We start from the raw sequence: 25,024 nt of genomic DNA, 5'->3' as shown, positions 1-25,024 counted from the left end.
TTATACACTCGAATACAAGGAGTATCGTTGTATATCGTTCTTCGATATAGCTACTTGTCTGTATACATGTTTTTTTATTATTTGTTTCGATTTTTTCTTTGAGAAAAAAAAGGAGAGACGACTTTTGAACCTGACGCTAAACGGAAATCGTCAATACTCTTGGCTTACAAACGTCTGCATTCATTAAAATATAAAACATATGGATGTACTTTATAGGTACACACGGTGTACTTATATAGTACCTGGCATAATGAGTGCAAGAATACGTAAAATCAGACCATAATCAACACATATTCACCAAAGAGTCTCTCCAATTTTAGAATGACAACGGAATTTTCACATTCTAAACAGTTGCCCTTTAATTTATTGGAGACAATGCGAGTATCATTAACGCCATTACAGCTTGGCCTGAAACAGATAGAAAAGAAAAAAAAAAAGAATTACGAATTACGATCAATAATGGTGCTGCATTTAAAATCGAATATTCTCGATGGTATGGTCGAAGCAATTTTACTTACGTTGACATGAAGAGCAAGTACACCATCTTCCTCAGTGGTCAAGAGCTCAATGTAAGCAGTACCGTCGCTGCCTACGGTTACGGACTTTCCGGTACAGCTACCGTTCTCCAAACTGCCGGATATGACGTCACAGTAGGTACCAGCGGAAAGACAAGTCTGGAGGGTCTGCTCGAGGTCCCAAGTGTCCAGATTGAATGCGACGAATCCGGCGCTACCACGGCAGAATGAAATTTGATTACTTTCGTTATCCCACCACTCGTAGAGTTCCGTCCCCTTTACAGCATTGCGGAATGCAACCATGTTGTAGATCTGGCGCCAACGATGCTCGCAGACCCATCCGTTCCCGCAGCTGTTGTCGGAATAGAATATCGGAGAGAGGATGCTGCCATCGGACTCTGCCGGTGGACCGGCGTCACTGTCCGTGAACGAGAAGGAGCTCATAACTCGGGGAACACTACCGTAGGGATGAGCCAACATGAATGCGACCGCCATCTGTATAATAACGTTGACAATTAAATTGTAAATAAATTGAGAGCAGCAAAAAGTTGCATTACAAAGCGCAAGGTTGATGTGACCCCGTAAAACTCATAAGTTATGTTGGAAGCTCACCTTGTACGCTTTCGCATCCTTGTACGTGAGGATTGAGCTGTCAGTGCGCTGGGTGTCATGGTTGTCGATGAACACGAGGGCGTCGTCGGAGGACATTAGACCCCAGTCTTCACCCCAGTTGATCAACCACCTGAGGTCGTTATTTCCCATGAAACAGTTACTCAGCTGCGAACCATGAGCGAATTCGGTGACTCTGCCAAGGTCCGTGTACTCCGATGCGGTAATCGCTTCTCCGCTGGCTTCAATGACCTCCTGATAGAGGAACGGACGAAGACTTGAAGCAAAGCCCTGATAGATGTCGAGAGTCTCAAGGCGGTCGTAAATGTTCTCCAAATCTTCGGGCCACATGTGCTTAGCTGCGTCGATACTACGGGTGAAGAGAGGCAAAAACAAGTTCGTTTTATAACTCGTGGCATTCGTTATTGCTTGATAACTAATGAGAGATTTTTTACTGAAGTACACCGGTAGTTGGGGTACTTCAAGCACCCACCGGAATCCAGCTACACCCATCTCGATGAGCTTGTTCAAGTATGCCGCGACCTTCTCGCGGACGTCTTCAGTCGACTGATCAAGATCCGCCATACCATCCAGCCAGCAGTCTCGGACATTGGTAGCATCTGTGTAGTCCGTGATGGAACAAGATGAGTGGAAGTCCTCCGAAGTGTAGGGGACTCCAGGCCATGACCTGGTCGAGTAGTAAGCCTGAGATCCAGCAGTACCATAAGAGCCATCGTCTACCCATGCGGACATCTGGTTGAAAACTGCGTCAACGTAAATCCTGACACCGACAGTATTGCAACGTTCCACCATGTCCTTGAATTCATCTTCAGTCCCAGATCTAGTCGTCAGTATGTAAGAAACTGGCTGGTAGCGTTCGTACCATGGCCTGTCGGAAATTACCAGATTTTCATTCGGAGGCGAGACCTGCAAGAAGAAGAAGGAAAGTTTACTCTTCGCTCACGGCGGATCATCCTTTTCGCAATTGCTTACCTGGACACCTCCGTATCCTTGCGGGGCAAGGAAGTTTTCACATTCATCTGCAATATCGCTCCACTTCCACTCGAAGAGGTGCACCATAACGTCGTGGTTGTCCCAGAAATGGGGATCCTTGGTGTCGGAGTCAGCGGTCGCAACCGCGGCGAGGGCCAGTATCGTCAAACCCAGCAACATCTTGAGAATTCTGTACCTCGACTTCAGAGTCTTCCTATTTATATTCTTCCGCAATCTAATCGAGCAATTAAACACAATATTATTTTCATATTGGCGTATTCTTCTTATCGTTGATCCAGACATTACAAAAGTCAAATATATGTATATATCTGTGAATATGATCAGTTTCTTCACGCAAAACACGAAAACTTTATGATTTTATCGGTTATTGATTCGCGGTTCAAATCTCAAGTTGGTAAATTTCCGTTACAGATACTGAGAGCCTCCTACAAATAATGTTGGCATGTTGCACACACACAAATAGTTTTTAGTGTATACTAGGATACCGCAAAAAAATCACCTTTTTTTTTTTGTTAATTCTCGTGTGACAAAATGTTAGTTTTTGATTTTTTTAGAAGCCTACTCCAAAGGACAGCTCAAAAAAAAAATATTTAAGAGGTCGCTCCAATTTTTTTTAAATGTCAAAAATCGTCATGAAATTAAATTACAAAAATTATATTTTCAGTATTTTGTTTGATTTTTAATTCATGTCGTGGTGTATTGTTATCGATTCTTTCTTATTAAATTAAAGAAAAAATTTTTATGAAATTTCAATATGAATATTAAAAGGTCGCTCGAAAAGATCTAAAGAAATGCACCAAAAAATTGAAAAAAAATCATGAGCGACCTTTCAAAATTCAAATTTTGAACTGAAACTTTCGGAAACTTATTTTTTTTTTGTATATAAAATTATACCGTAACGAGAAAAAAAATTTAAAAAAAAGACATCGATTTTTGACGATTTCTGACGTTTTAAAAAACGTGGAGCGACCTCTTCAAAATTTTTCTTTGAACTGTCCTTTGGAGTGGCCGTCACACGAGACTCAAAAAAAAAAATAGTCGGTTTTTTTGCGCCACCCTAGTGTATACGCATATCAGTAGTCTTGAATGATTCCTGACATAAAATTCGTTCAACGATCACGTTGACATACATTCGAAAAGTAATCACGGTACGTAGAAAATTTATACTAACGCTATTCGTACAGGCATTGGGATTGGGTTGATGATCTTCAGACGTGTAGTGTTTTAGCTATGGTTCAAGGGGGGTACAGCTTGGACGGTTTAAAATAATCCTTATTTTTAAGTTTTTTTTTTTCAAGACAATGAAAACACTTGAAGCCATTTGAGTTTGAGAGCTTAGTTATTTACAGTTTCAGCACCATTTTAGAATATTTTCATTGAAATTAATAACAAATGGCGGCATGGTGTATATAAGTTGTAATCGGCCACGTTTTCAATCCGGTGGCGCAGATTCCTGGGTCAATTATCATTCGATCGTCTTGAAATTTTGACACAATCTATAAGACTTGTTGATCGATTCGAGCTCTTGGCTGGATTTTTTAATTTAAATCCCAAATTTTTTAAAATCTTTTTGTGGTTGAAAAAATATAATATCGCTGTTGAACAAAATAATTTCCACAACATTTGGGCTACGAGCTCGAACCCGAAAAGGTTTTCTTAATTCAACATTTTTATTTATCTGTTACAAGTTGGACAGTAACGTCAGCAGATGCACAACCGCAAAAAACCTCGAGTTCGTAGTCGTTTGCTACTCATGTGCGCCATGCCACCATTTTGTTATGAATTTTAATGAAAAAATTTTGAAATATTTCTGAAACTATAAATAATAAAGCCCTTAAACTCAAATTACTTTGAGTGTATTCATTTTCTTACGAAAAAAAAACTCGCATCATCCAAACTGCATCTCCCTTTTTTAGATTAGAAAATTAAAAATAGTAGATCCAGAGTCAGCCATTCTATTTATTATAATATTGTCCTCAGTTCCATAGTCACTGCCCTGAAGACAAAAACCCCCAACTTGGGTGTTGTAAGTTAGTACCCTCGAACCCCATGAGAAAAAAATTGAGGGTGCGAATTTACTCTCAAGTTGGGGGTTTCTTTTCGTGAGAGTGAACTCAAAAATGATCGTTTTTCAAATTTTCAGCCAATTAGAGGTAGGGAAAAGTGCATGCCCTTATTGGTGAATTATAAGCTATGATACACAACATCGCTACGTACTTAATATGTAAAATCTGTATGTTTTTTGGTAGGTGGTAATCAGTACCAATAAAATTACGCAGCGCAGTAATACTTGAGTCATGCATTTTCATTGTTGCAATTATGCAAAATTGCAATCTATTAGGATGGAAGGAACGGTACAATTCGATACCTGATATTAGAAAGACATCTTATCTTAGTCGATTCGTTAAAATCATTTATCACTGTTTATGATAGTTTTACACAAGGTCCAAAGTAAGATTTGATTAATGCTCGTGAATCAAGTGCGCAACAACAGCAGGTGTCCATACTGATGAGATCGTGTCAGAAGACCTCTCATGCGTATAAAGTTATTTGCGAGCAGTGCGAAATTGCAAAGCTTTTTTGTTTGATGATTTATGAGCCTATAATAAGCGGCATGTAATATTTATGAGGCTATAAGTATGAATTTTTACATGACTGTGAACATCATTAAAGCGAATTTCATTTATAGTTTAAGATGGTTATTTACATTCATAATATTTGTATTCCCTTATACATCTCTGTGGTAAATTATTTTTACAAAAAAGTCATAAGTTTCACATATAAGTTGATAATTTCTAAAGTAAAGTAAAGCTTAGTGATATCAATTTTTTTTTTTTTTTTCTCTACCATTGAAGATGGTTTCAATTGAGATCGATGACAGTCTTCAGTCGTAGTATTTTCATCATTACATTTCAATTTACGAGGTACGTTTGCCGCCATTTACAATTAGACTATTTTCATGAGTAACTCTGTGAGTATTGCGTAAACATACATTTTGATGCAAGGAGTTTCGTCACGTTCTATAATACTAATCGGGGCTACTAAATCACTCAGTTTCATATATACATTTTTTTTCAATTTTTTATTGCGTAAAAACTTCCAGATTGTAAAAAAAAATAATAAAATTTAGTCCTCCGATTAGAGTTGCTCCTTAATTGAAGATGATGTGGCCAACGTCAACGTTATCATCACAGCTTTGCCTGAAACAGATAAAAGCAGAGAATTGGAAATGGGAGAATCGCAAAAATAACGCAGGATTTAGAACCGAATATTCTGGCATGTTCAGAGCAATTTCACTTACGTTCTGATGAATAGCAAGTACACCGTCCTCCTCGCTAGTCAATATCTCGATGTAAGCGGTACCGTCACTGCCAACGGTTACCGACTTTCCTGTACAGCTACCGTCCTCCAAACTGCCGGATATTACGTCACAGTAGGTACCAGCAGAGAGGCAGGTCTGGAGGGTCTGCTGGAGGTCCCAGGAGTCTAAATTAAATGCAATGAATCCGGCACCACCGCGGCAAAAGGAAATTTGGTTGCTGCTGTTGTCCCACCAGTCATTGATCGTGGTTCCCTTTACAGCATTTCGGAATCCAACCATATTGTAGATCTGGCGCCAACGGTGCTCGCAGACCCAACCGTTTCCACAGCTGTTGTCGGAATAGAATATGGGAGAGCTGATGCTGCCATCGGAGTCAGCAGGTGGACCGGCATCATCGTCGGTGAACGAGAAGGAGCTCATAACTCGGGGAGTGCCGTAGGTATGGGCCAACATGAAGGCGACCGCCATCTAAAGTACCAATGACAATTACCGTTCGACATCTTCTTCACTTTTCATTTCCATGAACATTGTGGACAGCATACGATTGGACCTGACTTCGTGAACTTGTAAGTAATGTTTTCAAAGCTCACCTTATACGCCTTGGAGCTCTTGTACGTGAGGACGCTTCCACCGCGCTGGGTGTCATGGTTGTCGACGAAGACGAAAGCGTCATCGGATGACATAAGATCCCAGTCTTCACCCCAGTTCGTCAACCACCTGAGATCGTTGTTTCCTTGGAAGCAATTACTCAGCTCCGTACCGTACTTGAATTCGGTAACTCTGCCAAGGTCCGTGTACTCCGATGCGGAAATTGCTTCACCTCCGTGATCGATGACCTCTTGGAAAATGAACGGGCTAGTGTACGACTCGAAGCCTTGGTAGATATTAAGAGTCTCCAGGCTGTCGTAAATGACCTCCAAATCTGCGGGCCACATGTGCTTAGCTGCGTCGACACTGTCGATGAAGAGAGAAGCAAACGAGCTCGTTAATAATTGAAGTTCTTTTTGATAGAAATTGAAAAAGTACAGTACAGCTTAGACGGTCTAAAATCATACTTATTTTTAGGAGTTTTTTTCTTTTAAGACAGTGACAACACTTAAATCAATTTTATTGAAATATAAGTGCGTAAGTAGACAATATCGAAACTAATGGAGTTTTGGCAAAACTTATTTATTGGAGCATTGAACCATTTCTTTCGAATAAAAACTATTTCAGACAAAAATTGTAAAGTATTCGAAAAATCTGTCTTTCTGTAGATTACAACTTTTGCAGGAAACATATCTGTATAAGATCAACATTCAAACTGAAATTGCTCCAAGTGTTTTAATTTGATTTAAGAAACAAGAAAGAAAAAAAACTTTGAAAATAGGTATGATTTTAAACCGTACAAAGTATACCGCCCCTCCTCCCCCGCTGTTAAGAGACTTAAAAAGAATACCGCACGTTATAATATAACTTACCGGAAGCCAGCTACGCCCATTTCAATCAGTTTGTTCAAGTACTCTGCGATCTCAGCGCGGACATAATCTTGCGACTGGTCAAGGTCCGCAAGACCTTCCAAATAGCAGTTTCGCACCTGAGAGGCATCCAGGTAGCTCGAGATGGAACAGGAAGTATGGAAGTTGTCCGACGTGTAGGGAACTCCAGGCCATGACAGTGAGGAATAGTAAGCCTGAGATCCAGCAGTACCATAAGTCCCATCGTCTGCCACTGAGGACATGTGATTGAAAACTGCGTCAACGTAAATCCTGACACCGACAGTATTGCAACGTTCCACCATGTCCTTGAATTCGTCTTCAGTCCCAGATCTAGTCGTCAGTATGTAAGAAACTGGCTGGTAACGTTCCCACCAAGGCCGGTCAGAAATTATCAGATTCTCATTCGGAGGCGATACCTGCAAGAAGAAGAAGGAAAGTTTACTCTTCGTTCACGGCGGATCATCCTCTTCGCAATTGCTTACCTGGACACCTCCGTATCCTTGCGGGGCAAGGAAGTTTTCACATTCATCTGCAATATCGCTCCACTTCCACTCGAAGAGATGCACCATAACGTCGTGGTTGTCCCAGTAATGGGGATCCTTGACGCCGGTGTCAGCGGTCGCGACCGCGGCGAGGGCCAGTAACGTCACACTTAGCAGCATCTTGAGCATTACGTACCCCGATTTGAGAATCTTTCTATTTATATTCTTCCGCAATCTAATCGAGCAATTTTATGTGATATTTTTTTCATATGTTTGTGGTGGCTCAATGGTCTTATCGTTGATCCAGATATAGCGGAAATAAAATATCAGTGAGATCAGTTTCTATCGGTAATTGATTCGTGGTTCAAATTTCAAGAATGTACATTTCAATCACAGCCACTGGCATATTGCACACGGACAAATTTTGTTGACCGTAAATACATACATCAATAACTTCGTCTAATTGGGTGCAATGACGGTTTTATATTTTTGCCTCGGCATATCATCTTATCATTAATCCTGACCATAGAGAAGTCAACTATCTGGAAAATGATCGGTATCTTTGAATAATGTATGAAAATTTGTTGATTCTATCGATAAATGTATCCCCTAAGGTTTGGAAAGAAAGTATTTCCATCTAAAACTCTGATGCTTCGAATTCGACGTTATGCTTTGAGTGATTCTAATATTCACGATTCTTACTGGTTACTTCCGATTTAGTTGACTTGAGACTTCTGTGCCAAAATTTAGAAAAATGACTGACTGACCCCTCAATTGTGGAGTGCCCCTCATTATCAAGCCTAAGTTCGGAGAGAGGATAATTGTGTGTCATCCTTTTCCTTTTCTATTGTATTCGTCTTGCTATCATTTGGCAGGAAGCTAAAGAGAGATGGCTGTGTTTTAGTATTTTCGTGTTACTTGAGTCATGACTTTGCAGCGATCTACTCGTTGGTTGCCAGGCCGAATTATAATGCTTGAAAATATCATTGTAGTGTCGGAAAAATTTCCAACATGGAAGGCTTCCGTAATTCTATATGAAAAGAAATATGGATTGGAGGACGAAATATGGAACGAAATAAATTTTTCTAAATACTCAATTGAGCCAAGAAATATTGTTGCAATTTATTGGCTCACAGGGGAAAAGCCGCTGAGGCATAAAAACCCCTCATTATTACAGTAGTAAAGTTGTGTCAAGAGTGTTATGAGGTGTTAGTGTACGATCAATGGTTGTGTCTCGCAAGTGGAGAGCTGCCGTGAGATTCCGAGGCCGAAGGCGTGAATCTACGGAGGTTCGATCGGCTAGCGAGAACCTACTATTTAAATTGGAGAGGAGAGGAAGCGAACAAGAGAGTTCCGAGCGCGACTGGAATGGCCGGAAACTCGAATCAGACTGACTAACCGAGCGTCGATTCCCGGTCAGTTATTTATTCTTCCAACGATCAGCGCCATCTTTGCGGTTAACGATGAAACACCCAATCGCGTAGCCCCGCGATCGCGCTCAAACTTACCGCGGCTTGTTGGTAGCGATACGAGCGGTAGAGATTTCGGGTATCAAATGGGGTAGAAAGTACGCGCGGACATGGAAAAGGTAAGGATTGGTACGGTCTGAACAATGATTCTTGTTCAATGAGAGGGTGTCGGTTATATTTAGGTGTGAATATTGTAGAGAAGACATACGTATAATCATAACATTAATTTTCATGGAATACGGGTCATCATCAGGTGTTAAGTATTTCATCTCCTGCGATAGAGCTCGAAATACAGAATGCAATTTCTTGAATTTGATCGTACATTGTCACATAATTTTAATGGTCTTTATTCAGAATGTTTTTGCCCAAGTCGTAATTATATCCCAGTACCTATATCTGTGTTATTGAGGTAGGGACCAAAACCAACATTCAAAGTTCGAATAGATGTTTTATCGAGAGATTGGTCTATTTTCTTGAATAAGTAACCGATAGAATCGATAGATTCCAATTGATTGTTCGAAGGAAGAGATCAGATTCAGAGATAATGTATAGCTGTCAGGATTGAAAACAAGATATAGGTACCATATAACAGAAAAGTGAAAATGATGGATTGGATTAGTGGTTCACTGATAAGATTATAGAGGGGAAATATAAATTGAATCCTTTCAGTCGGAGTGCATAATGTTCAAAATGCTGCTCAGTATTACGTTACTGTCCCTGACCACCTTTGTGGCTGCCACCACAGGTCCCCATTACTGGGATGATCGCAATGGCATGGTGCACCTCTTCGAATGGAAATGGAACGACATCGCTGACGAATGCGAACGATTTCTCGGGCCAAAGGGTTACGGAGGTGTCCAGGTAAATAATTGATTAGACAAACAGTCGGTGTTGAATCAAAAGTCAATACTCAGATTTGTTTTTGTCACAGGTCTCACCCCCGAATGAAAATATCATAATTGACACCAGACCTTGGTGGGAGCGCTACCAGCCAGTTTCTTATAAATTGGTAACCAGATCTGGTGACGAGGATGCATTCAGGGACATGGTGACACGCTGCAACAACGTCGGCGTCAGGATCTACGTCGACGCCATCATTAACCATATGTCATCAACGGCGGACGACGGGACATACGGCACTGCTGGCTCTCAGGCATTCTATTCTGAGAGGTCATGGCCCGGAGTTCCCTATACTTCGATCGACTTCAATTCGGCCTGTGAAATCACGAGCTATCAAGATGCCGTTAACGTCCGAAACTGTGAATTGGTTGGTCTTGCGGATCTGAATCAAGCAACAGAATGGGTCCGCGAAAAGATCGTGGAGTACATGAATAACCTGATAGAAATTGGCGTCGCCGGCTTCCGGTGAGGGCGAAAAATATAACCTTTTTTAACATACTGGACGATCTGAGTTGCTGAACAGCTGTGCATTCCATAATTTATTGATCGAAATTTCCTTTCATTGATAGTATTGACGCAGCTAAGCACATGTGGCCAGAGGATTTGGAGGCCATTTACAACAGTCTGGATGATCTGAATACAGATCAGGGCTTCGAAGAAGGTAGTCGACCATTCATCTTCCAGGAGGTTATCGATTACGGAGGTGAAGCGATTTCCGCATCGGAGTATGTGGACCTTGGTAGGGTTACCGAATTTAGGTACGGTTCAGAGTTGAGTAATTGCTTCGAAGGAAACAACGATCTCAGGTGGTTGACGAACTGGGGTGAAGACTGGGGTCTCATATCCTCCGATGATGCTTTCGTGTTCATTGACAACCACGATACCCAGCGTTCTGACGATGTCCTCACGTACAAGAGCTCAAAGGCGTACAAGGTGAGCTGGCACAATTCCCAAAACTAAATTTTCGCTGCCTTTAATGTGCATGGATGTAAAAAATCGAGCACTTGATACGAAACCTTGATTGTGACGTTATCATAGATGGCGGTCGCCTTTATGTTGGCTCATCCTTTCGGCACCCCCCGAGTTATGAGCTCCTTCTCGTTTGACGACAGTGATGACGGTCCACCCGCCGACTCTGACGACAACATCCTTTCACCCAGCATCAATTCTGATGATACATGTGGAAACGGATGGGTCTGCGAGCATCGTTGGCGTCAGATCTACAACATGGTTGGATTCCGAATTGCGGTCAATGGAACCAGCGTCAATGACTGGTGGGACAACAGCAGCAATCAAATTTCCTTTTGCCGCGGTGGTGCCGGATTCATTGCATTTAATTTAGACTCCTGGGACCTCCAGCAGACCCTCCAGACCTGCCTCTCGGCTGGTACCTACTGTGACGTAATATCCGGCAGTTTGGAGGACGGTAGCTGTACAGGAAAGTCCGTAACCGTAGGCAGTGACGGTACCGCTTACATAGAGATATTGACTAGCGAGGAGGACGGTGTACTTGCTATTCATCAGAACGTGAGTGAAAAAGCACTATTTTTACAGTTTTCAAAATTCTAACTTTCATTACCATTGTTTTCAGGCAAAGCTGTAAAGACGCTGGAAACTGAGAGATGCATATCGTCGGTGCGTCATGAAAAATTGTCACGTTTAAAGGCACTATGTACTTCCGATTATGGTGCATAAGCTAATGAAAAGTAAAAACTGTGAAGAAACTCGACCCACTTTCACTGACGATGAGCAGTTTATCTCTATTGTTTATATCTATATCATAATATAAGTGACCCCTAACAGCCATCTTGAGCTGTTTTTATTCGCCACAAATATTTAATTGTTCAAATTCTTAGATAAAAATTAATTTGTATATAATTTTGTAAATAGAACACTCATTTTGTATGTGCGAAATTTCTTTCTAAAATATGAACCTTTTCGAAGAAACCATGCGATCAGCAAACGTTGATTGATGAAAAATTATGCATCAACATCAGTGAGTCTGTATCAGCTAGCTTCACTTCTTCGTTGTTATCAACAGAGGAAAGAAGTGGTCGATAACGAGGTGACTGATTCTTTGCGATTAGTTATGAATAAGCCAGTGGCACACGTCCTAAAGTCAATTTGATCTGCCAACGCCGATTACTTCTTCGTAGACTGCCACGCGACTTAGTGATATAAACAACAACTGTTGACGCGTGGATTGAAATCATTCTTTTCAACGCTGATTGAAAGATTGGGGCATATACCTATAATTAAGATAGGATAGGTACGTACAGGCATAATTTAGAGATATAGTACGGTACGTTTTTAAACACAGAATCGAACATCGAACTGTCAGGAGCTGGAGTTGAACGATATTTATTTGAAACTGTAATCAACCAGCAGAATCATTCAAGGCTGAACTTGAAGTGAATTCCTAAGTAAAATTTACCACAGATTAACGATAAAAATTTTCCATTGAATATTTACCATTATTTCACAAAATGAAAGTAAATCTTCATAATTAATAAACTTGGCACTTACTTCGGTAGTAGTTGTCTACCGCACTTTGGTTGTACATAACACTCCTCAAACGACATATAAGTTCAGATTTGAAAATATTCAGTTTTTTTTTCCTCTAGATACATCAAAATGATAGATTCACTTCTGGGCGTCAACGAAAACTATTTGTTTGTGATAAAATCAACTTCAATTCGTGTATTGGTTACTAGTAGTATAAGTATACTAAGTAAAATCGATTCAGAAATGGTTATACGTGTTACGAAAGTCACGCTATTTGGACTTTAACCGCATTCAATTGCAGTTCTTGAATGTTCGTTCTGACTCCTATCTCAATAACATAGATACACTTTGATCGCTTGGACTTTTTGCTTGCCTCCAGAAAACATTCCACGCGTTGCATATATTTACGTATATGTTATTCTATTACTACTAGACTCGGTTCCAATACTATCCATTGTATGGATTTGCTTTTTCCATTTACTTACTCCATTGAGAACCACATCATCGTGAATTGATGTTAAGTTATTGGTTCTACAAAATTTTTGCATGGCACATTAAAACCAATCAGCCCTGTTTGATCAATCATTGCAATTACTTCAGATAATATGTTGAATAGGTTTTAAATAAAAGTTGATTTTTCAGAAATTTAAATTTACAGTCAACGATTGCAACGCGGTGATCAGATTTTATCTATGTTAATTACTTTTTTTTTTTTTTAATTCAAATCAATTAAAAGAAAGCATTGCTATCGACAATACCGTCATGTATTTTGCTCTGTAACACTTTTGTTTGAATTAATTCCAGAAAAAACATGCGATAATTGAAAAATCTTGAATCGTGGAAAAAAAAGAAGTGTACAAGAATTGAACAAAATATGTCACCGATTCAAATAGTCCACGTCAAATCGATCGAATTTTATCGATAACTGTTAAAATATTCGATTTTCATAATCATGTTTATGAGATTTTTAAAGTTGAATTTACTCTAAGCTCTATGCTTGTTATAGATTATTGTATTTACTCTAATAATTTAAGAAATTTAGCATCTTGGAAAAACTGGATTAAGGATACGCGGAATGTTTAATTTTCCGTAGTAGTCTTCCATGACACTGAAGCCACGGGAGTTTCCACATGTTCAAGAATACATATATATACAAGGTACACACTTTACGATTCAGCTCACAGATCCTGAGGACTATACTAATCCAGATCAAAGTTTGAACTTGATGAGAATTTATCGCCAGAATAGATCTGACACCGGGATAATTAGGTGAAAAATTTTGAATATGAAGCGGTGAAAAATTTATTGAAAAAACCCTTGAGTAACAAAACAAAAAATAATTCGATCAGTATAAAAAAAAAAAAGTTAACCGACAATATCACCGATTGTTATTTCTTCAGTCGTGATTTTTCGCCAGGCGATTTCTAACAGTCCATAATCTGCAGAGGACTCACAGCTTTGCCTGAAAAAAGTAAAAATGAAATTTTTAAGTATGTAAAAAAATAGTCTCGACTTTGGAATAGAATAATGTTACATTTATGGGTCAGTTGGACTTACGTTCTGGTGAATGGCGAGAACACCGTCTTCCTCAGAGGTCAAGATCTCGATATACGCTGTACCGTCGTTGTTTACGGTTACGGTCTTTCCCGTGCAGCTGCCGTTGATCAAGTTGCCGGATATGACGTCACAGTAGGTACCAGCGGAAAGGCAAGTCTGAAGGGTCTGTTGGAAGTTCCAGCTGTCCAGGTTGAAAGCGACAAAACCGGCTCCACCGCGACAGAAGGCAATTTGGTTGCTGCTGTTGTCCCACCAGTCATTGATTCCGGTTCCCTTGACGGCATTGCGGAATCCAACCATGTTGTAGATCTGGCGCCAACGGTGCTCGCAGATCCACCCATTTCCGCAAGAGTCGTCGGAATTTATTGTGGGGGAAAGAATGTTTCCATTCCAATCGGCTGGCGGACCAGCTTCACTGTCCGTGAAATCGAAGGAGCTCATGATTTGAGCAATACCATAGGGATGGGCCAACATGAAGGCAGTCGCCATCTGTAATCAAGTTACCAACCTTTGTTAGGTGATCTGATTACTGATCTTTCTTAGGTGTCGGTAGATATTTCGTGAGACCCGTTAGCTCACCTTATACGGCTTGGAATTCTTATGGGTGAGGATACTTCCACCACCACCGTGACCACGCTGGTTGTCATGGTTGTCGATGAAGACTAGAGCATCGCTGGATGTGAGGAGACCCCAAGCTTCACCCCAGTTGGTCAACCACCTAAGAGCGTTGTTTCCCTGGAAGGCGTTACCCAGTTCCAAACCATGCTTGAATTCGGTAACAGTTCCAAGGTGTACGTATTCCGATGCTGCGATTGCTTCGCCTCCCTGATCAATGACCTCTGAATATATGAAGGGGCGACTGTTCGCTGGGAAGCCATGGTCCGTGTTGAGATTGTTCAACCGGTTGAAGATGATCTCCAAATCCCCTGGCCACATGTGCTTAGCTGCGTCGATGCTGTTGGTAAGGTGACGAGGAATTGAGCTTTCTCTCTCCTCGTTTGTGGATAAACTGAATGCAACGAATGTAGGGGTTGGGTATAGCTTACCGGAAGCCAGCCACACCGATGTCAATAAGGTTGTTCATGTACTCGACGATCTTGTCGCGAACCCAATCCGTTCCCTGGTTGAGATCTGGAAGACCGCTCAACTCGCAGTTTCGTACCTCAATGGCGTTTTGGTAATTTGATATAGAGCAGACTGAATTGAAGTCGTTCCAACCGTAGGGAACCTCGGGCCACCATCTGTCACCGTGGTAAGCCGATGATCCGCCAGTTCCGTATGCTGGAAGCGGTGCTGACGCGGACATGTGGTTGATGATGGCGTCGGCGTAGATCCTTACACCGACGTTATTACAACGCGTTACCATGTCCCTGAGAGCAGCTTCGTCACCGGATCTGGTCACCAGCTTGTAAGAAACGGGCTGGTACCGTTCCCACCACGGCCTGTTGCTGATTACCAGGTTTTCATTTGGGGGCGAGATCTGTAAAAACGAAAGGTGTCCTTGGAGCTCCTCGCAACGCAGTTATGGCGGACCGTTCGGTTCCGGAAATATTACCTGAACACCGCCGTATCCTTTCGGCCCAAGGAATCTTTCACATTCATCTGCAATGTCGCTCCACTTCCACTCGAAGAGATGGACCATGCCATCACGGTTGCCCCAGTAATGGGGGTCCTTGGTGGCGGTCGCAACCGCGGCGAGAGCTAACAGCGTCACACTCAGCAGCATAGTCAATACTTTGTGCTCCGGATTGAGGTGGCTGGTGAATTTATATTTTACCGAAATCTAATCGATCCGTCAATAATCCTATGTTATTTTCATCCGTCATTTGTGACATATCTTATTTCAAATCTTGACCCCACGAAATCAAATGCAAAGAGACACTGATTGATCGAGATTGATCGATTCCGTTTTATAATTCACAGCGTCATGCGATTCCATCGTCAACGATCTCACACTAGCTGTTGTTATTGATAGTGTTACACAAAAGAATAAGCACGCGCACTTTAGGGGGTATTGTAATATAGTTTATTGTTACATTGGGTAGCAGAGCATGGTTACAAAGGTGTCACTATGGGAGAGCGAGAAGATCAAAAGCCGGTCAAGCCGTTATTTACTTTTACACAACAGTGTGTGTGTGTGTGTGTGTGTGTGTATTTCTAGATACATCGAACACTACTAACAATGAAAGATAGTTCTGGACAGAAAGTAATTCAGATTTTCCATATCGTTGTGCAAAGTATCCGAAAAATATTTTGCCGGAAACTAATGTCAACACATTTGTTCAATCAACGTGATGGTCAATCCTTATAGCATTTTTTGTCCTCTTATCAGCTCAGGTGATCTTCAGTTAGTGGTGTACCGAAAATTCAAAATCAGTTACGAGTTGTGCGGAAGTCGCTTTCCTGGGAGCTTAATTTGATCGGCATGGTCATCAACCGGTTCGTCAAATTTCTAATCAAGATTCGGTACGGTAAAACTAACCGGAAGCATACTGAGAGAAGAAAAGCTGGTCCAAAAAAAAATTTTTTTGAGGGTAGGGAAAAGAATATAATTTTATTGATAAAATAATCTTTTAATGAGGCAACAAAAAATGCACAGTGCAGATATTTTTAGAGTAACGAAAGACTCGTTGGGATGAAATCGAATTGTTCACTGTTGAGTAAAATTGGTATTGCAAAACTGTCATGCACGATAATACGATAAATTAACGGCACTAACTATGTTCTTCGTTTCAGTAAAAAAATTTCGTATACTTCGTAATATGTTTATGGCGAAATCTTGCACGATTTCTTTCCCGCAATTTCTTTGCAATAACTTTCCGCCAAGTTAGAAATCCGAGTTTAAACAAAAATTATTTCATTAAACATATAAATGAACATTGAAGTAGGGTGATTAGGTTTAATACAGAAATTCAAACTGTTCTATATTATAGAGAATACCACGCTCACATGGACAAACTTCAAGCTTCTCAAACCTTTTCGAAGCAGCGACGGAATTTTTTAATTTTCGAACAGTAATCGCAAAAAGCGTTTTACAATCGTCTATGTTAACCGATAGTTAGACAGTTCAAGAATGTTTTTGCTAACTGTCGTGCAGTGAAGCAAAAATCGAATTTTTAGGGTTTCTGACCCTTTCCTCAGTATTTTACCATCTTCTGCGAGATTTAAAGACCCCCCCCCCCCCCCCCCCCTAAATGACATAAGAAAAATTCTCCCCTTCTGAGGGTTGTTTTTTAAAATGTAGAAAAAAAAACAAAAATGGTATGCGAATATCTCTGATGCTGATCCCCTTTATGGTGAATGTTCCGTTTTTGGTGTTTACACAAATTTTTTGTGTAAAATCATTTTTATCGCCAGATTCGGATTCAGCACGTCAAAATACATGAGAATTCATAGGTCTAGTCTTAGGTACAAAGCACTTTTTTTCGTGTGCCGGTGCAATAAATTTTTAGGACATGAAAATGTAGAATTGATACAGAAAATATAGGTCTTTAGTTTTCAATAAAAATCACACAAATCAATAAAAATCACAAATCAAATCAATAAAATCACACATTTTGAGCCCAGTTCCATGAGATTTGATGGTGAAATGTGCCAATGATAAATACCAAATAATCATGTTTTTCATGCATCGTTACATTACAGTTACAGTAGTGTAACATAAATTCGCACTAATAGTGTAGCACCCAGAGTGAATGATAAAAAGGTATTCTTGAAAAAGTATTATAGCATCAACGAGCACCAAAAATTCAACAGACTAACGTTCCTGCAATTTGAAAGATGCTTTTCACATTCTAGGAATATCAGAAAATGTTATATTCTCTGTCTCAGGATTCTCGTAGGTGTAAAAAAAGAAAACACTCGTTAGATCGTACTCCGAAGATTTCTATCATTACATTATTCTTCCAATTAATCTGTGAAGTATTTTTTCTCCTTACCTGCTGACGTTATCTTTCGTTAGTACTTATATTAATTATGTTATGGAAAGTCGACGTCAGCCGTGAAAACAAGTCGTACGGGATTCGATTTTCACATGACTTTCCAATGATATAAGTTATCGCGTGAAAACGATGATTAGATCTTAGCTGTTTAAAGTGAATTATTTTTGATTTACATAAGCTGTAAGTACGGCTGCGAATACAGACTATATAATCCGTGCAGAGCGAATCAGTAGTTCTATCTATCGATAATGAACAAAAGTTAACCAAGGCGCGGGAAGTGTTGAATAGAATAGCAGATAAGATGGAATCATCTGGAATTTCATTTACTCTCAAATCACTATAAGTCTTTGACAATTGAAATTGTACAAGAAAAATTGCGCAACGTATAACTTCATACAAAACTTAGCGACAAAAGTGTTTTTTTTTTTTTTGCAGCAGATGAGCAATATACTTTCCATATATAGTATATGAATAAATTTTTTTTTTCTCTCGTTTAATTGGAAGGACGGAATAAATTCTTCAAAATGTGATATGTACGAGCGGTATGATTATATGATATGAGATATATATTCGTACCTTTATTTCGACTGATTTGGCTACAGTATATCACAACATTATAGAGATCGAACTTTAGATAGAGATTCCAAATAGCAGCAATATACACGAGTGTATTTTCACTCGACCACAATGATTATAAACAACAATTTTGACATTAAATACAAATCATCGTCGCAGCTGGAAACATTTAAATAATTGTGCTATCGAGACGCTCACACTGCGGTGAATTTTATTTATAAGTATATTGTAGTTAATGCACACAAAAGCCAATAAAATCAAGCAAGTGTGAGATCTAGTGCCAATTGCTTGTCACCTCGTTCATTTTCACTTTTCAACCTCACGTGTTACTACTTAACTGCACGTCACATCGAATAGCGATTTTCCCTGCAGTATTCACACGTAAATTATGCATGTATGTATATCAGGGTGTCCCTTATTTAGGGTGTTGACGAATTTTTATTGCCCATCCCACAAATCAACTTCAAATAATTCGAAAAGAATTCGCTAATTTTTTCTAATTTTTTCCTCAACTCTAAGATAGTCCGCTTTGTGGTCGAAGTTTCTTATGGAAATAAAATGGGAAAAACTTTTTATCTCAGTATATATTTTACTGTCAAAGTAATGATGTTTAAAAAAATTTGTAACAGTGAGGTTTCAGTCAGCATTAGTGCTATTGTCTGGGAAAAAATTCACATAATCATACTACGCAATCTCGACGAATTGCACACCCTTGAAACCTCACTTTTTTCATTTTACAGGATGTACAATTCGTCTAGATACGCTGGTATTGTGATGTAAATTTTTTTACAAATAGTAGCACTAATGGTCACTGAAACCTCGCAGTTATAAATTTTTTAAAACATTATTACTCTTGCAACAAAATATATACTAAGAAAACAAGTTTTTCCCATGCTATTTCCATAAGAATTTAAACTTCGATCACAAAGCGGACTATCCCAGACTTGAGATAAAAATCTGAAAAAAATTAGGCAATTGTTTTCGAATTATTTGAAATTGAATTGGGGGATGAGGCAGCAAAAATTTGTCAACACCCTAAATAAGGGACACCCTAAGGTATATACTTACATATATGCACAGGAAAATTTTATCTCAATACTTGTGTGATTATGAAACAGCCAACAAACTAACGAAGTAAAACAAATTTTTATCCGTAACTCCGTAACACGTTTAGAATATGGCTTTCGCCGACCGAGAACAATGAAATATTTAATAAACGTAACGACTGTAACGAGTATTGTTAGCATAAAAAACAGCTGTGCATATGATTAACAATATGATATAATCCTGTTCTTTTCTCTTAAATCTTAAATAGCAAGTACAACACAGTGGAAATTTAAACAAAGGGTAGATCGTGTGAATCGTTGACGGTATTCGTTTACAGTATACTTGTATAAATATATTGTATTTATATACAATTTGTTGAATTTTTTTTAAACCCAATTATTATGCGGAAGTGAATGAATGAAATTATTGAAAATCATAAATTGAAATAAAAATTGTATATCGCTGCACGCAAGGTTATACAATAGTACGACAATACAGTTATTCACATTTACAAACATATCATTGACACCTATGCGCATTTTTATATAACATGTTAAAAACATGTTACACATATTGATAACAACCTGATTATGAAACATTCGTGACCGTATAATTCCGCATCCAGTCGTCCCATCATATCAGCAAAATAAAAACAATCCATAAAAGAAATTTATTACGTATTGTTAACCTTAGTACTAATCAGTAAAAACTGATAACAACAATAATAATTCGCGATCGTCGATCCTGCAAGAGTTTTTTAATTTTTCAGATCAGAATTCAATGTCCCAGGTACATGAACATATGTACATGCAATCAACAAACAACGCAACAGTCACAAGGTATTAATAGTATTATAAGCGAAATGTACATGAGGCATTCCACGCCAATTCGACCTGGGTTTAACCCTTGACCTCTCAGATTTGGCGCGCGATTTTTTCAACGATTGTTTTCACTTTGAAAGGTTCTCGATTTTTTTTATTTTTCGACACAATTTGAATTTTCTAGAATTTTTAGAAACGATTTTATCGACTGACCATAATTAAAAATTTGACAAATTCTGAAAAATCTTGCGTCAGATATAAAAATTTTTAAGCTTGGACTCGGAGTGGGCTGATTTTCCCTTCTTACTCTTTTCAAGCTTTCAAAAAAATTCTGAACGGACATTTTTTTTCCCCTTCATTTTTCTGATAAAAAAAAAATTTCAAATTGTAAAATGATTCCGTAATACCTAAAAAAAATTTTAAAAATCCGATATGACATATGAAAATGTCTCAGCAACCATCCATAGTAAAATGACTTTCGCTTCTAATTTGTTTAACGATTTCTTTTTCGGAAAGAGTTTGTAAACAGTAAGAAGAAAAAATCGGTCCACTCCGAGTCCAAGCTTAAAAATTCTGATATCTAATGCAGAGTTTTTCAGAATTTGTCAAATTTTTGATTTTGGTCGGTCGATAAAATCGATTCTAAGAACAAAAGTAATCCCAGTACCTTTCAAAGTGAGAAGAATCGTAGAAAAAATCGCGCTCCAAATCTGAAGGGTCAAGGGTAAAACCCAGGTAGAATTGGCGTGGAATATCCCATGCATAGGTATGAGTAAAAAAGTGGCTCAAGTTAGCGCCTGATACATCCTTGTTCTTTGACTGTACAATTTGCGTACGCCGTTCGACACGACAGAAAAGCTGAGCCGGCACTTTTGATACGTTAGACGTACATGCATAACTATATATATATATATATGCCTGTACATATGTGTTTTAGGATATTTCATCTTTCGGTATAAACGATTAGATAAATTCGCAGCAGGGTTTGAATTCAGTGCCGGCATATTACAGGATGTCTGGATGATAATTAATTGAAAGAGAAAAAAAAAAAGTTTCACGGCCTAGAGTGAGAATTTTGAGGTATTTCGTTTTGAAAAATATATATGTATATGTATCTATTAGGTATTATGTATAATATAAAGCTTACATGAAGTATATATATAAGTGATATCAGTTCGCGACCTTTCATCTTTTTTTCCCCCTCTTAATTCGTATTTAACGCGGGCGAAAAAAGGAAATAAAAAATATATCAATTACTACGATAAAGCGTAGTAATCATTATTAAAACATTATATTTTTAAATATAACGTCTGTATAACACTCGTATTTCAAATCCACGGAAAAACGGGACAATAATATTTTTTTCTTTCTTTCTTTCTTTCTTTGTTTAATATTAAATACATAACAATGATAGTATTTACTTATATTTATACGTAACTTTTTTTAGATATATAAATAACCCCTATATAATGTGGAGACGATATTTTCAGGGTAGCAACTAACCCGACGACGCATCATGGAGGTTTCGATCAGTCGATTTGTTCAACCGTAAAACATTATATTATGGAAACCAAAAAATTTTCCATTTCTGCTTGTAAGCATGCCTGGCAAATTCGATGCTCTATCGTACCTGATATGCAATCTTAACGATTGTATCGATGTTTACTGATCGAAGTGACTTCGTCATAGGGGGCAAAAATCATAGCACTGATAAAATGAGCACCTTTTATCAGTTGGGTCTCCTACCGATCATTCGATCCAAGCAAAATCGCTTCGCAAGATCAACTAATGCCAAGTTTGTCGTAATCGAAACGTCCATCAGCGATGTAACACACCTTGCAGTAATTTTCGAATAACAACCTGGCGATAGGTGATATAACAGCCAACCACCAGCCACGGTAGATTTTTTATTTAACGATTCATGAGACGTACGGATATTCGCAAAAACGATTAAGATAAGATTTGAAAAATTTCAAGTTTTATTCATTGAATTTAATTGTATCGAAATAATTTTTTTTCCCTTATATGTACATTAGGGTTGGCAAAAAAAAAAAAAACATTGACTATTTTTTTTCGTTAGTTACCATGGAAATATCCGTTCAAAGTGACGAAAAAAAATTCTGCAAAAGTTTTAGCTCTTAATATTAATATCAAGAGGTGCCTGTTTGCGATTTTTTTTTTTTTTTAATTTTAGAATTTTATTGATCAACAACGGATTGACGCATCGTGAATATAGCAATACGTAATGGGAAATTGAACGATCCACAAAAAGGTATCTCGCGATTTTTTCGTAAATCTACTGGTTCAAAAGTTGATAGAAATATAAATTTTATACAATAGTTTACGTTAAAAACTTATTTTTTGTTAAGTAGTCGGAAATTTTGTGGAAAATTTCGATGTTTCAGTAAAGAAGATAACGTGAACTTTAAGAAATATTATATTTGTCTTCATTTTTCAACCATTACTTCAGAGTGGAAATGAAAAAAATCTTGAATTTTGACATAATTAATTTTTAACCTTAAATAACTTTTGAACCAGTAGATTTACGAAAAAATCGCAAGACACCTCTTTTGTGGATCGTTTAATTTCCTACGAAAATATTTATTGTTCTTTGCGATATGTTAATAAGTTATTGACTAATAAAATTTGAAAATTTTTGGCCCACCCTAATGCACATGAAATCAAATCGAACGCCAACATGGAAACAAGGAATATGCAGTCATTGATAAATTTATAAGAATTATAAAATTCCAATCATTGTTCGAAGAGTTCGCAATTTTTCCAACCAAACTATAAATTTATCAATCATCATTCAACTTATAATGTTTGGTAATGTTACCAACAATGTTCTTTGGATTATTATCCCAGCTAAGGTACGAGAAAATTTACTAGCAGAAATTTTGAAATAATTCATTTTCCATGAAAACAAAACGATCGTTATCTCTAGTTGAAATTCGTCAGTTTAAAATTGACATCCACGGTTTTATTAACGGAGTATAATTGTTTTCGCAATTAAATCAAACCGTTATCGTTTACAACATTTTTCAGTTTTTACCGTACGTCTAGTGCATCGTTAAAAAACCACTTGTTGACAGAACGGTGGCAAATAGAATTTCTGGGGGTAACTAAAAGGACTTGGGGTGGAAAACTTGTGCATGTATCGGAGGAAGGCAGGGCTTCTGCCAATTCGGCTATGTACCAATCATGAAAATCACGCAGTTTGATGTATCTGTGTTGACACGTATAATAGCTTTAGTATTTTTTTTTTTTTTCTTTTTTTTTTTGCGGCGGAGGGGGTGGTTATCGTACCCCCTGAGGTTAAAATGAAATAAAAAAAATCTTCAGGATCACAGCTAGTGCGCTTCGGGCGAGGGTTGATTAACTCGCGAAAATTCACACGACAAGGAAGCATGGAAATGTTTGATCGATAATTAATCTCGATTTCACAACGCTGATTAATATTACAGATCGCATGATCATTAAGTCAATATGGCGTTTTGGGATATACATATATACACGAGTCATTTTCGCGATCGAAGAAGAACACGTAACGTGGTTTCGTTCAATTTTTCATATTCGACGTCTTTCCTTTCCTTATTCTTTTATTTATTTATTTATTTATTGATTCATTTTTTTTTTTCTTCTGAAAGGTAAATGATTGATGCACGCTTTTATATCCTCTAACTGATTATGTATCGATTCGTCGATACTGTTATACGTATTCATGAAGATTCTAAGCACACGAAATGATTTAATCATGATATTATTATTTTCTTTCTCATCATGTAAATGACGGGAGAACAACAGCTACTGTGACTTTGTAGTAGTATCAAATATATAATTTAAAACGTCACTACCATTACGAGATATTATTTATCGCTCGATTGATGGATATGTTATAACTGTATTATTTATGATTTTGTATATCAATATACACTATGTAAATATACGTGTGTATATATAATATGTATTCAAACCTGCCAATATCCAATCGAATAAATTAAATTGAGCTTGAATTTATGATGGAAAATTAATTGATTTTCATTTTGCTATTTTATCGGTATTCGAGAAAGTCAAAAATGCCAAAAATATTCAGGCAGACATAAATAAGACAATTGTTCAGCGGAAGATTTTTTCTGGATATTGAATCGAAGTTAAAAATTGTATTAGTTAGCTGAAACTTCGACGCGAAGCATAAAAAAATCCATACATTTTCATCTACGCTTCTATCTACCGTTTCTCAAATTTCATGGTGAAAATTTTTCATTTTAATTTTAAGGGTGCACTAAATTTGTTGTGAGAATATCACGATAAATTAGAATATCTCATAGGACAAGGTATTTTGTCATGAATATAGATTGCACACGGGCCAAAATTACTCCACCAAGAAATTGAGGCTTTAAGGATAATTGAGAATTGAAAAAGCTCGACTCCTTAAAACAGAAAGAAGTAGGAATGAACGCGAAGTTTCCGGGTCAAATAAAAAAATACTCAACTCTGACATTGAACTGGCTGCAGAGATATTTTGCAGTTAAAAAGGCTTGTGAGTCAAAATTCGATACTTTTTACCAAATCCATTAAGACATAGTGGTACGTTGAGTATTTATCGAAGTATTACATTTGTAAGTCGCAAAAATCTCTTTAAAGATAGAAAGATAAACGATGATGCAATTATAAACAATAAATCGGATGTCGATGCTTCCCGCAAAATCGCATTGAAATAGTTTATAATCAGATAGATTTATTCGATTTCAATCTACGATCACTTATTTTATTCGAATGACTATT

The 25,024-nt window shown here is 38.0% G+C and overlaps 4 protein-coding genes across 4 annotated transcripts; 1 reads left to right on the top strand and 3 right to left on the bottom strand.

Annotated features, from left to right (window-relative positions):
- Positions 1–227: 227 nt before the first annotated feature.
- On the bottom strand, positions 228–2,326 carry LOC124408324 (alpha-amylase A-like). Its single transcript, XM_046885186.1, has 5 exons — positions 2,118–2,326; positions 1,618–2,051; positions 1,128–1,494; positions 519–1,010; positions 228–408 (listed from the first exon to the last, which is right to left on the bottom strand). The coding sequence occupies exons 1-5, from the start codon at positions 2,295–2,297 to the stop codon at positions 397–399; spliced, it is 1,485 nt and encodes a 494-aa protein (XP_046741142.1). The 5' UTR covers positions 2,298–2,326; the 3' UTR covers positions 228–396.
- Positions 2,327–5,208: 2,882 nt separating this feature from the next.
- On the bottom strand, positions 5,209–7,624 carry LOC124408325 (alpha-amylase 2-like). Its single transcript, XM_046885187.1, has 5 exons — positions 7,421–7,624; positions 6,921–7,354; positions 6,051–6,414; positions 5,440–5,928; positions 5,209–5,338 (listed from the first exon to the last, which is right to left on the bottom strand). Exons 1-5 carry the CDS (start codon positions 7,607–7,609, stop codon positions 5,327–5,329), a joined length of 1,488 nt encoding a protein of 495 aa, XP_046741143.1. The 5' UTR covers positions 7,610–7,624; the 3' UTR covers positions 5,209–5,326.
- Positions 5,327–15,595, bottom strand: LOC124408327 (alpha-amylase-like). The gene is made up of 5 exons (XM_046885188.1): positions 15,407–15,595; positions 14,898–15,331; positions 14,431–14,806; positions 13,852–14,340; positions 5,327–5,338 (listed from the first exon to the last, which is right to left on the bottom strand). The coding sequence occupies exons 1-5, from the start codon at positions 15,575–15,577 to the stop codon at positions 5,327–5,329; spliced, it is 1,482 nt and encodes a 493-aa protein (XP_046741144.1). The 5' UTR covers positions 15,578–15,595.
- LOC124408328 (alpha-amylase 2-like) lies at positions 9,556–11,561 on the top strand. Its single transcript, XM_046885189.1, has 5 exons — positions 9,556–9,750; positions 9,821–10,254; positions 10,359–10,722; positions 10,828–11,316; positions 11,381–11,561. Exons 1-5 carry the CDS (start codon positions 9,571–9,573, stop codon positions 11,390–11,392), a joined length of 1,479 nt encoding a protein of 492 aa, XP_046741145.1. The 5' UTR covers positions 9,556–9,570; the 3' UTR covers positions 11,393–11,561.
- Positions 15,596–25,024: the final 9,429 nt, after the last annotated feature.

This window comes from Diprion similis, chromosome 7, assembly GCF_021155765.1.
Source record: "Diprion similis isolate iyDipSimi1 chromosome 7, iyDipSimi1.1, whole genome shotgun sequence".
NCBI classification, from domain to species: domain Eukaryota; kingdom Metazoa; phylum Arthropoda; class Insecta; order Hymenoptera; family Diprionidae; genus Diprion; species Diprion similis.
This window is presented reverse-complemented; position numbering and strand designations above follow the sequence as displayed.